Source organism: Phaethon lepturus, unplaced genomic scaffold, assembly GCF_000687285.1.
Source record: "Phaethon lepturus isolate BGI_N335 unplaced genomic scaffold, ASM68728v1 scaffold31935, whole genome shotgun sequence".
In the NCBI taxonomy this organism is placed as follows: domain Eukaryota; kingdom Metazoa; phylum Chordata; class Aves; order Phaethontiformes; family Phaethontidae; genus Phaethon; species Phaethon lepturus.
Genome location: NW_010543155.1, coordinates 3,501 through 18,376, shown reverse-complemented (window position 1 = coordinate 18,376; position 14,876 = coordinate 3,501). Strand labels below are relative to the sequence as shown.

The window sequence follows — 14,876 nt, the reverse complement described above, 5'->3', positions numbered from 1 at the left end:
CCTGCTGAAGTGAAAAAATGTACATCAATTTTAGAAAAAAACATTTAGCATCTAATTACGTGACATTAGCAAGCAAGGTGATATGATGATATATACTTTGAAGAAGTCACATATTTGTAATTTCATAATCCCTCAAGTCAGACTCCTAAGTGCTAGACACACAATTTAAAAAAGGACTTGCGTATTTATCTCAAAATAGAAGTGTATTATGTGATTTAATATCATAATTTTGATAACTAAATGACTGAATTTTACAGTGTTATTCAGGCCAGGCTCTTTATTTTACTCGTTAAAACTCAAAATCCTTCCTCAGATGACAAGTGTTGAAAAGTCAGTATCATAATTACAGAACGACACATAAAGTGTCACACAATAAAGAGCTCTCACACTGAGTCTTTGAGCTCAGAACTACCTGCATGCAACCAATTGTTTTTGCTCATATTGCAGATGGCAAACTATCTGCACAGACTCATGTAAATAAAATTGGCTAATAAATATGGTGCTGTCCAAGGAGTTGAGTCAGAGGTCTAAGAAACTCAGTTTAAAAACCAATTCAAAAAATGAGCCCTGACAGTCCATTGTGGATTTTTCCCCAGAAGCCAATTCTTAGTCATAAATGTTTATGCAGCAACAGAAAGAACCAATTCACAAACCTTTGTGTATGTAGCAGACCAAATGCAAAATACATGAAGAAATACAAGACACATGCCAGACAAGCAAAAACTACTTAAATGAACAGATCTGTGTACTATCTAAGCAAAACCAAGCAGGAATCCCAATGCAAAATAACAGGTGTTTCCACAATCACACAAAATATGCAATCAGCATTATAACAATTCGCCTTATTATAGTGTCCAAGCATCCACTGCCAAAAAGCGACTAACCATGTCAAGATGCAATATTCCTTATTTGACATTCAGTCAGAAACATCAGCAGTGCTGGCTTTATCTACATAGGCAGTATACCCAGCGCGTTAGTGTCCTTTTGCCACAGAAAGGAAAAGCGGCCAACATGAACCAAATTGAGCAAGATTTGTGTTTATGTTAACAACTAAGCCAAACCAGAAATGGGCAGCCTTTTAAAACTAGGAATAATGCATTTTCGGTGGGTTTGTAGAGCTCCTGTTATATAAGCAAATGTGACTGTGCTATGAAGCTGCAAAATGATATCTTACGCTATGTATGCTTACAGCACTGTAAGCTATATGCTAAGGTAAAAAGCATTAAGTAATACCTTCTTACAGATAGCTCGCAGCTTGAAAGCAGAAAAATGAAATGCAGTTTTCATATCAGATTTTACAGCAAATATCATTATCCTTCCCCATACTACTAAGTAAGGCAAGTAAGTATTGGTATAGGAGAATCAATAGGATTAGTGCTAGTTCAGGTTAGAAAGGGGGGACATTCCATTTTCCTGAAAGTGTGCCAAATGGTGCAACATATTGCAACTGCTACTTGTTGTGATAAGCACTCCAATGAACGCTGGATTCTCTACATATCCCAGAAAAAGGGTATCAGGAGTAGCATCAAATTCAAGTAAGCACATACCTTTTTGTTAAAGGACCAAATTTTATCCCACTCCATATTTACAACAGATCGAGAGGAGCCCTAGAAAAAAACCCCAACATATTAATATAAATATTCTAGCTACTAGACCCATTTAAAACAAAGTCCTTTAAAGATTACAAACCCTCTACTGTTTGCATTCATCAAAACAGTTCAGCAAGGCATCTCAAGCTTGCAAAATAAACACTTTTTAAAGGAAGAAACCTGCTGCCCTGTTTTGCCAGGACCTGCTCACAGGTGTCAATATTGTTGAAGCAGTACACATGAGAGCAGCAAACCTTTCAAAGAAACCTCACAGTGAAAAGTACTTCAACTGAAACTTCACAAGAACCTGTCCTTACCAAGTGAGATTCAAAGAATCTGCAGAGAAGAAAACACCCACCTGAGCAGCAATAAACTGTTTTAGCCCTTCAACAGTCATGCCTCTTCTTAGGACACCACGCACAGTGGGAAATCTTGGGTCATCCCTAGTAGAAAAAGATGTTTCATCAGTATCACACACTAAGTTCTACCCATTAACTCAGACTGATCAAAAACTTTACTAATACTGCCACACATAAAAGGCCCAGCTTCAGTGTATTTCGCTTGTGTGAATTAAGAGCTAGGTAAGAAGACCTAACTGAAAAGACTAAGCTCTTACCCATATAAAATGTTTGGTGCAGATTTTCTTCTATTTCACCCCAGGGAGGGTGCCCATCTCTTGGTGAAGTGGCTCTTCTCCTATATCTACTCAATCTCAAGCCCCTCAAAAGCTGGCAAGGCACAAGTTATGTCCCTATCTCATTATTTCCTTTCTAACAGCACCTGAATAAATGGAACCTGAAACAACAGTGCTTTATTCTTTCTTGCTCAAGAGAAACCAGAAAGAGATGAGTGACAATGACAATGTTATGTCTCAATGACATAAGTGATAGAATTCTATGGCTTTATTCTCTTATGCAAGAAATGAAAAGGCCTAATCTGAAATGTAAAATATATGTTGGTGGGAATACAAATCAAACCTTGCTGAGGACCTAACAGGGAGGCTTAGGGAAGACCAGCTACACCTTTAGGGTGGAAGAAAGAAAGAAAAAAAAAAAAGATAATTTTTAAAAAAACTAAATTAAAATGCTGGCTCTAGCAGAGTAGCTCTATGCATAATCTAGGAATCTAGGCTTCCAACACAATTGAAAAGTAAAACCACTGACAACAAAAAAAAGCACACTTGGCACACCTAAGTAAGACAATCAGGCAGCCTAGGAACTTGTGTAAAATGATGCTCCCATAGGCTGAGCACAGAATCGCCTAAAACCAGCCCAGGAAAAACACTACAAACAGTTGTCTGACTTTGCATTATCCGTGGATTTCTTCACACTCCTGTACTATGAGGAGAGGACTTCAGATGGTGTGCTCCCACAGTTAGCCCACTGCGGGAACAAAGAAAGAAGGAGCCTCTGTACCCTCTGAACCGCTTGCAGATCACCCTCTATGCTCTGAACTGCTTGTGGCTCACCCTTTCTAGGAAAACGTGTAGGCTGTGAGGCCACCAAGCACTGTCTGCAGAAATCCAGTTAACATGAAAAAAAGAACAGAAAGAAAGGGAGGGCAGGCAGGAGGGAATTAGGATGGATTTGACTAGATGGATAGGACCAGAAGTTCTTCAGTTCAGGCTCCCTTCTGGCATTGCTCAGGAATGTATCCGATGACACAGAGTGGAAAACGTCTAAGTAGCACCCACAGCAAGAGCCAGAGTCCAAAAATAAGCTACCTCACGTTTGTTACAGGATATGAATATGTATGTACACAGTTACTGTAGAGTAGTAAATAGGCATATTGTACATGCAGGAGCCACTGTAATTAATCTACGTTCTTAAATTTTGTTTAAATATTCGTTCATGCTGCTTTGATGTCTAAACACCATCCAAAACAGAATGTGTGCATCCATCACAAGTATCTTAAGGAACAATGCTGAAGTACAACCACGTAACATACCATCCATCCACAAGCCCTTCGTTGACAAACCATGTAAGCTTTCTCTTAGAGAGCACAGTGTTGTTGAGGTTTAGCCGGCTATACTCCCATATATATGGTTTCCTTATGCCCAGTGCCTCAATGATCCAGTAAAATTGTTCGTCTCTGTCATGGTATTCAGTTGTTCTCAATGCATGTGTGACACCTTCAATACTGTCAACAATGGGGCAGGCAAAGTCATATGTGGGATAAACCCTGAGAATAAAGACCTCCAATTAGCAGGGCAGAAGAACAGAACATTTTTCTCGCATGTAAACATTTACACTAAGCATAATTTATATTTATACATTATAAATGTTTATAATCTATGATCATAAAAACTTTCAGATCAAGACTAAAATAGCACATACAGAACAAATTGTGCATAAAAAGATCCAGAGGGCAATACATTTTTAAAACAAAGAAAACCTTCAAGAAATTAATTGATCATAGCCTCAATATTCAAGACAAAAAAAAAAAAAATTCTACACTGCTATTGTCCTTTCAAAACACATTAAATGCTAACTTATTTTTTTTTTCCTTAAAGATTAAAAAGAATCATTAGTTGACTGAATAATGTGCAAAGCTTTCATGTTTAAAAACAAGCCCCTACCCACAGACATAGTTTTACTATTACACACACATTAAATCAATGTTTCCAAAAAGGGAGTTGTATAGCTAGAAACAGAGGTTTCAAATAAGCACTGAACCATAGCCTGGAACAACTGGGTAGGCTTCATCAATGCACAATGTAGTAATTCTTCATTCTGCACAAAGACAGCAGTTGCTGTGAAAATGGAAGCATCCACTCAGGTAAGTAGCTCAAGGATGTTTTGCAGCAATATAAAATTGCAGCAATGTAAGATAGCCATGGTTCTGTTTAAGCTCCAAGAGCTAAAGCAAACAGCTTTCTTGTCCAAGATACAGCCTTTAAGTCTTACTTCATCTTTTGACTCAGAGCTCTTCACTGACATACAATGTATTTATGGACCAAAACTGAAATAATATTCACTGCTGACCATAATGGCTAACTCACAGGTTTTAAAAGTAATTTGCAGAAGTTTCAGAAAGTCAGGACACTCATTACATATTCTGACTGAAAATTGCTAGCAGGTTCCAAGTATTAAAAGAAGGTTACTAAGCAATGGAAAATGCCCTGAAAAGAGCAAAAAGCACAAGGCCACACAGGGAGGAAGTGAACATACTTGTAGGTACTTCCAGTACGTGGGTGAGGCTGGTTTTTACAACGATAAAGAGTTGGATCCCTCATACATCCATTGTTACTACTCATATCTATTTTTGCTCGTAAACAACAAGTTTGTCCATATTCTGTTCCTTTTTTCATTTCTTCCCACATTTGTAGATTTTTATTAACACCTAAGAATAATAAAAACAAATCACTTTTGAAGCTATTATGAAGTCGATACAGAACCACATTTTATTACTGCAGTAACAAAAAGCAACATCACCTCCCTCTTTAGACACTGCAATTCATTAAAAAAATTCAAAATGTAAAATGTGTGAAAAAGTGGTAATGAATGGTAATGAATTCATACATGCAGAAGTTTACTACACCTCTCTAAATGTACACTTATTCCAGCCTTGCAGAACAAAGCACTAGACACTTCCTATAATGACCTTAGAGATATGCAATTAGTCATCTCACCCACCTTTGTTAATAAAAAACAAGTTTTGATGCCAAATTAAAAAGACAAGAAAGCAAGACAGAAGCTTAAAATTTCTTACAGTTATTTCTGTGTTTAGATTCCATTCTTTGTTCACGCTCTGCTTTCATTTGTTCTGCAGGCGTATCATCCACATATGCCTTCCCTTCTTGAATAAGCTTCTCAGCATATTTCATTATTGTTTCAAAGTGGTCTGAGGTATACGTAAATTGATCTGGTTTGATGTGCAGCATTGCAACATCCTCAAGAATAACCTGCGAAGTGTGAAATTGTATACTGTAATATTCAGGAAAGCTAGTTTTCTTAAACCTCTATCCTCTTTGTGCCAGATGTGGTGTTTTTAATAGTCCACTGTCTGGGAAGGATAAGCCATAAGAATAATACAACACACATGAAAGCAAAGGCAGGTACTTAACATTAATCCACAGCCTATAATTATATGAGATCAGGCTCAGACAAATTCAAGAAAGAGGCAGGACAAGAAAAGGAGATGAAAGCTGAAACAAATTACTTGTTAGGGACTAAGTAGTATTTATACAATGAAAACAAGTGTATTACAAGAGTTGCGCATCTACATACTGCAAAATAAACATTGGAGAAATGGAAGAAATAAAATACCAGTAGAAGGCCTTTAGGCTTTTTAAGGTAAAGACGATGGAAATTCCAAGCGTAAGACTTAAGCATAATACTGATACTGTAAAAATCCAGTGCAAAAAAAAAGGATGCAAGAACAGATCTGCATGTCATTTACCTTTGAATTAGCTATACAGTGAATGGATTTCCCTGCTCTCTTATCATACCTTTTCAAAGTCTTCTTTCTCTTTTTCTGGATTTGTGTCATCAAATCTCATTATAAGTTTTCCTTTAAAGTTAACTTGGTAGTGCTGATTTAGCAGGGCAGCTTTGGCATGACCGATATGCAGATATCTAAAAAGGAAATAAAAATAAAACTATACACCAGCACTACTTCGGCTAGACTTTTGGTTTTGTGAGGAAAGGAGAAAGAATGGAAAGCAATATCTAAGTCCAAAAAAAAAAACCAATCCAACCCAGGATATTTGAAATACTGTACATTTATGAAAGTAGATTATGTTTTTTTCTACCATAAATTTATCGGTTAACTTAAAAATACCTAAATCTGTAAATCAGTGTGTCACTATGGATATAAAGATAGGACTGCAACTATCTCCAGTTTTACAGACTAACTTAAACCAACTGTTGATGATACTCAGTAGTAGCTACCACATAATCTGAACCTTCCACATTCAGAAGAGTGGAATTTTCTGAAATGGTGGTTACTGTATATTTTTAACATAAGCTAAAAGGCTACTGTCAATTTAAACTAAATATAAAAAACCCAAATCCACAAAATGAAAATCACTTAAAAAAAATTTTGAAAATATGTCTCCCTAAAGAAGAGTGTTTTAAGTAAAACACCAGAATTAAGACACTAAAAGGTACTAAAGTAATGTGAAAACAATCTATGTTATACACATACATGCACATAATACATAAGACGGTATTTGAGCAACAGTTTATACCGGACTAATAAGAGTACGAAACACTACTACAGAAGTCACATGATGCTGAACAGCCAGTTTAATGAAGAAATGCAATCATGGAAATTTTACAGCTTATCAGGCAATTCTAAAAGGAAACAGAAAATTAAAAGGTGTCTGAAAATTGTATTTATCATACTGGCTTATCACATCTCCACTGTACGGTCTTTAAGGAGTTTGTGTTTTGGGACTACATAGAGTGTGAACCCCTGGGCAGAAGGCCTCCATTATACATCTGGTGTCAAGCTCCCCAAAGGGAGGCTATCCCATACATCTTTCCCATCTCAAATCGAAGCTTCCTTGAGAAGCACTGTGAGTCATTTCAGCCAACTCATAAAGACTGTATTTACACGTCATAGCTCCTGTCAGTGCACACACCTCCTTTATCCATGCAAATGCCATCCTTTTGCTTCTCCTCATCCTACTGCTGAGCAGCACCATGTCACAGCTGATGGCAACTAACTTCCCTATTCCAAGTTCAGGCAACACCGCAATGAGGTATAGAGAAGTAGTAAACATATAGCTCTAACATAGATAGGGACAAAGCTTTAAATTCTCTTTTGGCTTAAAAGTCTTGTCTGTTAAAACTGATTAACACCCTCACCAAAGTACATTTTTTTTCTTTTTACTTCTTTTTTTTTTTTAAGAAAAAACACAAATAGAACTTTCTCAAAGTATTTGTTTCTTACCCACTTGCTTCAGGAGGAAACCTCACAATGACCTTTCCCACCTCTGCACCAGGAAGTTCAACAAACTTCCCAACATCTGTTTTCTTTTCTGTTGCCTTAAAAATTAACAGAGACATAATTACAGATCGCATTAGTTGTGTAATCAGATATAAAACTCTAGATATAGCTTCTGCTCCAAGGTCTCCTTTCAAATCAGACACAAAGAGCAGCCATATCGGACAGCAAATTCACTTTTTCACAACTTGCACATTATTCATAGTACATCAAAACAAGATTAATTCTGGAGTTTTAAGTTATTTAGAAAACACTTGCTAGCCAAGTTTTTACATCTCAGTGTTCTTAACCTGCATGTGACTAACAAGTTCAATCAACCAAAGACTGCAATCTTTGTAGGTCTATCAGGATTCTCAAAATCCTCTTTAGAAAAAGCAAACAATGTATCTAAAGAGCAGTGCTGATTAAGAGGCGTCATTTTTATATGCTTCCCTTTAAGCACTGGACTACACCACTCATGCCTAAAGTGACAGCTTTATTTTTAAACAAGGGTTTACAAAAATTTAATGTACTGTACAATTGATTCCTTTTAACTTTTAATTATCTAACTTAAAAAAATAAATAAATTTGTCTTATGGTGTATTCACACAAATAAAGTACTCACTCCAGAGGATCTGAGTAAATCTTACCATTTTAACCTTTGATGTATCAGAAGCCCACTTGGCTCCTACTGACTGAAAAGCATGCTGTGCCTCAAGAAAGCCATACCATCGCTTTGCATGGACAGGAGCTTTGTTTTGCTGTAATTGCTCTTGCCACAGGTTATTATCTGTTAGAAAACAAATCATTTTTCAAGCTATTATAAAAACTGAATTATTACCAACAGCAATTTTAAAGACAAAAAATTATTATGATTTTTAAAAATCTACTTATGGGCTCTTCTGAAAAGACATTTAGCCATGGGGACACAAGTAATTCTAAAGGAAATTAAATAAACAAACTCCCTCCAAACCCAAAGCATACTGAATTCTTTCTTGGATTCATCAAAGCAGAAGTGGGGACGGGGGAAAGTACTGGGGAACATATATTTTCTGCATACATCTATCACCCACCTCAAAATTAATAACAACATTTTTCTCAAGATTGAAATATAGGATATCCCTTTGGTGTGTACACTATCAGAAGGGAAGCATGTATCAATACTACCCTTAATTTTTGAGGGACTGTATTCCCACAATCTACTTTTCAAGGAACACATCTTCACTAGAAAGATTCTGATGGGGAAAAGAGAAATAAAAAATGAAAGAAGTACACTCCTTTCAGATTTCTCTCAAAAGCAGAAACTTTGAAAAAATACTGAAAGATGTTAGCCTTTAATCTTGAATATGTATTTTACTTGCAAGACTAATTTGGTCATACCGAATGGTAGATCGACACCTATCAACTTTAGACATATATCTAAGAGAATATAAAAACCAAACCCATAAAAACAGTTCATCAAAGCTTCTTCTAACCTGTGAAGGGTATTCCATAGGGTAACATATAGCTCTTTTAATAATTCAAACTAAACACCAAAGAAATTTCCTCTACTAAGATAATGTCATTGAAAAGTCTGTGTATAAAATTTTACACTGTATTACAAAATAATTTAAATATTTAATCCAAAATTTTGGGCCACAGCAAATTTTCATATTTAGGAAACAGATGATAAAAAGACACTCTTACACTTAACACAAAAGGAGTTTAAAAAATTCCTATCTTTAATTACATCCTGCAATTTTCCACATATAACAACAATTTTAAAAAATTCTAGGGTTTCCTAAGCTACACTATTCCCATCACTAGCAATGCACAGGCTAAAGCAGTATGCAGAATAGTATACAGTCTGGCATACAGCTAAGAGTCACTACAAGCATCCACAAAAAAAGGAAATTTGAGGACTCCTGGTATACACTGTTTGCAAGCCAATGAAAGCAAGAACATATACTAATACCTTTAAGTACAGCCCAGACACACAAGTCTGCAAGACTCAGAGAGTTTCCAACCAAGTACGTTCTCAGAGACAGACAGTGGTTGAGCTCTTGGACTGCTGAAATAAACTGGCTGGCAGCAGATAACTTTGTAGCGCTAAACTCCAGCCAATGGTCAATCTAGTTTTAAGGGACAAAAAGGTAGTCAAAGTTACTAAAAGAATGAGAAAGAAGCTTGTTAAAAATCTGGAGTAATAAATATCCACTTAAAAGCTGAACAGAAAATATTAACTGGAATAATAGCATTAAATATATTAGACAATAAATCACAATATATGCTCAAAGAACATTTAAAATAAAATATACTGAAATTTTCACCCAGAACTATACTAAATTATTAAATTTAATTTCTTCCTTCAGGATGTATTCAACCTGCTGAAAATACCGACTTTACTGAAGATATTCCCATTGGTAAAAATAATAAGCAATTCTTAGGTACTTACTTATCACACACAGTATATAATAATTGTCATTATCCTTCAACTATTTAGATATCACATTTGTGACCTATTTAATCTTTCTGGTACTGCTACTGGACAAGTATACCATTTTCCCCTCCGTCCCTATCTTCTCTGCCTCATCTCCTTTTAGATTGGAAGAAATCAAATCCCTCCCCCAGCTCATTTCCCTCCCCCCTCTCCTGCAAAACAGTCTCCTCCTATAAAAGGAAATATATCTTGGTACATAAATTAAAAAAAAAATAAAGAATCAGACTCTTGGTTAATAATGTAGCCCTGTCCACAAATTGAATCTCTCAACCCTGCAGGAGACTAAGTCTCTCTTCTAGTCCTCTGTCCCTACTTCATGTGCAAGTGTTCTGTAAGCTGCGTTAGGAATCCTTCCAATATTTCCGCCAACGTGGCAGGCGCAGATGTAATTACACTACCACAGAATTCTGTTCAGTCATTTGCAGTTATGCTCCAAAATATTTGCACGACAAATGCAGCTGTCACTGTACTTCTCCAAATACAACTTTATTTTTGAAAGATGCAGAAGTGAAAAGAAGTGTTTTATCAGAAATACCAATCTTGAAAGTGTGTTTGCAGAGGTCTCTGGGCTTAACTTAAAAACAAGGTCTTTGGCCAGAAAGCTTAAACAGTCACAAGATAACCTACAACTTTTTTAATGCCTTACAAGCAATATACTAAGACAATACTTCCCTTGAGACCTGCAATAAGGGCTGAAGAATGATTATTACTAGCTTCAAATACTTGTAGAAAAGAGTTGAATCAAGTCCTTCAGTTCCCTCAAATTTCAGCAGAAATAAATTTCAATTTGGCTATTAGTTTCAGCCACCAACTTAAAATTCAGCATGATTATACTGAGCTAGACTCAGGAAGGATTACTTCTCATTTCATATCGTATCCACAGTTCCTAATAACTTTTTGTAATCTGTGTAAGCAAGGAAGATCAAAAAAGTTCCCTCTGACACAAAAATTCTGGTGCCCTTATGGCACCACTAAGGAAAGCATTATGGAATACAGACTTTGCACGAGGGAAGAGTCCATCTACGCGGCAATGTCTCGCCACATTTCTCTGAATGAAATCAGGGTCAGGGTTTTGTCCATCATATACAACAAAAACTAATTCAGTATTTCAATGTCATACAGTGTTCCTTGATGTTACACTAAAGTGTTAAAAGGTAGCAATTGATTGCAATGGAGCTGAGGATAGTGAAGAGGGAAAATTCCAGGTATCACCTTCCAACCTGAATTATCTTGTATTAGGGAGCTGTCAGATTAGGACTTGCTGTTGCAGGGGTGGGAAAGGGAAACCCTTTCAAAGCTCAGATTTGAAACAAAAACCAAAAAAGATAAAAAACCTTTGTTCGCAGGCCAAGGGAGGAGAGAAAGAAAAGAGAAAGGAAAAAAAAGAGGCAAAATTCCTTCTCACCTCAGTGTGTTCCAACAGATTTGAACCATACAACCCGGCAGAACCAGCAACTCTAGCCAGATAACGAGCTATTGAATTCACATCGGTAAATGAAACATGCCTAAAAAAAGAAAGAGGCAAGATAAAGGTATATTACATAACTACCTCCAGTTCAATTTTAATTGTACACACATCCTTGAAACATGTAAAGCAAACGCAAAATAATTTCTGGGTGAACCAACAGATACCAGGTCACCAGACTAAAAAAGAAGTATCTAGCAAAAGAATATATCAGTCCTTGCTTTTCTACCACCAGATGGAACAATAAGCTTCTAAACATGAAACAACTTTGTTTAGATAGACAGAAATAAAGAAAATAAAACTCTGATTATTCTTTCAAAGAATAAAACTCTCTCTCCACATCTGACAGAACACACAAGTATAACTTAAGCTATATATTTTCCAGACTATAAGGAGCTAAATCAACCTTTGTTTCCTTTTCATACAACAAGGATGACTTTGAAGAGGATTTCTAGAGAATCTGCAGGGCAATCAAGCAGTCTCCACCATGGTTTTAAGGGCTAGCATCAGAGGAAAAAAACTTGTTCATTTGTTACTCACTTTACTCAGTTCACATTTCACAGAGACTATGCCCTGTTGAACAAACTTGGCTGCCTGTATTTCTGGTTTTTACCCAGTCTTCTCCAGAAGAAAGACTAATTTGGATTTTCCCATTCTGCTGTTAAAAATTCTCAATAGATCTGGAGGTGAAAAGCTCTCCAAAGAGCATACTTCTGTGTTTAATCTCCCTTTTCCACCTTACATACAGTATTACAAAATCATAGAATCATAGAACAGCAGGTTAGAAGGGACCTCAAGCTGCATACTGTCAGAAATTTAGCTTCAAATTCATCTAAGATAAATGTGAACATTAATATTAAAGAGCTTTGGAAGAAAGATGCATCACAACCATCAATTCTCGAGGTAATAGTCATCTCCACAGTTCCACATAGGTGTAGATTACAAAATTAGAGCTCCAAATGCTTCTAAACAATCATTGACATCCATAAAAAGAGTTCCTGTAAGTGTTCTCTTCCATTCAGTTTAATGAACAGAATGCTACACTTCAATTTGTCCAAACAAGATTTCATTTCCGTTCTGCCATTGTTATGTACCTCCTGTTACACCTACTGTGTCCTTTATAAAATTAAAAGTATTTTTTATAGCCCTCAAAAAGCCTTGCAAAAATAAAGAATGTTCTGAAAATGATATAGAAGCCTTCTTGATATATTAACAATTATAATGGGGTCCCATTTTTAGTACAAATGGATCAGCCAGTCTCATTAGGTTAACTGCACTAAAACCTAAGGAACATAGTCCATTTGTAGTTTTTTTGCTTCTAGCAGTATACAGAATATCCATAAAATATAACTAAAAACAAAAGCCACAGAGGCAGGGGGGACCTTAACATATACAAAGTATGTCCTACTATAATTTCACACTGCTATCGGATTTTAATGAAGCTTTTTCAAACTGAGAAAAGCAAAACATTTTTAATACATTTGCATCTACAGAAAGACTGTGAAATCTGTTTTTATTGTTCTCGCTAGTACATGCCAAAACAAACACGCCTCATTACTCAAGCAAAACTGAATATATAAAATGTGACAATGTTACTCTGAGTAAAATCTTACTTGTGCTTAAAAAGTTGTTTATTTTCTTTGGGGAAAAAAAAAATCTACTTCCACCCAAACATAGTGCTAATTGGCCTCCTTTCTTTGAAAAAGTTACAACACATTAAGGCTGCTCTTTGCAGCTAGTGCCTACTAATTACAGGGGTAAGTAAGGAAGAATAGCCAGGGACAATGTAACATTACAGGCAAAGAGTAAGTGTCTCTCAAAACTGACATGAAATGCCACATAATTAAATAGCAGGGCAAATATTCAAGAAGCAGAAGACAAGATGGGAGAAGGAAAAAAACCAAACACAAGACACAGAAAATCTCCAATTGTAATAAATAATTATCTGAATTAATTTGTAAAAAGCATTGCAGAATGGTTCTGTGCAGAGGTTAGATTCATCTGCCTAAGAGTAATCCTACCCTGAAGCATGCATGTGGCTCACAACACAAAACAGAAAAGCTATATTGCAGTTTGTTACCTGATAAGATGCAGGTATACTAAAACACTCCATAAAGCCATCAGCATTTAGTAGAGTAGTCTGTTTAGGAGCTATTAACACATTAAGTTTTGAAGCTAAGGCTTCAAATTATTATACAATAATATATATTGCATAATTATTCAAATTATTTTACAATAAAACTCATCATCTTAAATTAGCGATAAACTTTTCAGCTAACTAGCTGACAGCTAAGTTTCAGCTAGTTAGCTGAAAAGTTTGTCACCAGATTTTAATTGCAATTCAAAATATAAACCAGAAAAGTAGCAAATAAGATGTTCTCTCTTGTTCAAGTCAAGTCATTAGAATTAATGGTTTCCTGAAAAAAAGAAAATCAAAGTCTGAAATATCCCAAGTGAATTTCAAGTCATGCCAAAATGAGATAGCTTCATCAGAATTGATGCCATGAAATCCATTTACCAAAAGCATTAGTTGAGATATGAGTTCAGCTGATGCTTCTGAAGTTACAGATACACTTTTAACAGACTTTAAAATAGAGAATCAATTTTTTAAATCATTGTACAACCGAGCAAGAGAAAATTAATGCAATATTGAGGTTTAGAATAACTTCTTAAGCATAATCCAATGCCAGGGATGAAAGGACACTAATACAAAAAAAATTCCATCTGATGGAACCATGATTATAGATATTATCCACCCATGGCCAAAGTGCAGAAGAAGAATTTTTTCTTTACATTTCTGACAATTTCCATTGCAGCTAAAATGTGTGTTTTTGCATGGTAAAGGGAAGAAGGCATGGTAACATACAATTATTTAATAAAATAAAATATTATTTAATAAAATAAAATATTATTTCAAAACCAAGTATATACATTTATATTATTCCAAGATCATCCCCATGTGTCACAGCAGTCTATAAGTGCATGTATATCTTTTGATAAATACACATACACACACTGCCTAAACTGAGAAAGGAAAATGAAACCAAAATCTGACTAAAACTACATAAAGGGAAGACTCTCTCATGCAAGTAAAAACTCATGCAAGTAAAAAAAATCAAATTAACTCTCTGTTAGGTAAGCTGTATCCCACATGTGCATAACACACACTGAAAATTATTAATGCTATACCAACTAAGCCCCAATACAACCTCCCACATTTCTCTTGCTTCAATTCAAAATCACAAATTCAATGCCATCACTAGCCTAAAATCAGAGATTACAGTAAGAAAAGAAATCAGATATGCCCAAGTTCAATTCTAATATTTTAAACAGAAAGCAATGGTTAAAGATTGTGAATCACCCTGTACTTTTATTTTTTGCAGCAATACATATATAGTGACAAGCTCTTTCC

The 14,876-nt window shown here is 35.6% G+C and overlaps 1 protein-coding gene across 1 annotated transcript in view; it reads right to left on the bottom strand.

The window, feature by feature from the left end:
- Positions 1-14,876, bottom strand: part of EPRS (glutamyl-prolyl-tRNA synthetase) — a 38,382-nt gene that overhangs the window by 22,263 nt on the left and 1,243 nt on the right. Inside the window, exons 2-11 of the mRNA XM_010288270.1 lie at positions 11,405-11,504; positions 9,475-9,631; positions 8,171-8,310; positions 7,488-7,582; positions 6,040-6,166; positions 5,301-5,493; positions 4,760-4,931; positions 3,537-3,770; positions 1,948-2,032; positions 1,548-1,607 (exon numbers count right to left, since the gene is read on the bottom strand). Of these exons, the coding sequence (XP_010286572.1) occupies positions 1,548-1,607; positions 1,948-2,032; positions 3,537-3,770; positions 4,760-4,931; positions 5,301-5,493; positions 6,040-6,166; positions 7,488-7,582; positions 8,171-8,173 (969 nt within the window). The 5' untranslated portion in view covers positions 8,174-8,310; positions 9,475-9,631; positions 11,405-11,504. The remainder of the gene's footprint in view (positions 1-1,547; positions 1,608-1,947; positions 2,033-3,536; positions 3,771-4,759; positions 4,932-5,300; positions 5,494-6,039; positions 6,167-7,487; positions 7,583-8,170; positions 8,311-9,474; positions 9,632-11,404; positions 11,505-14,876) is intronic.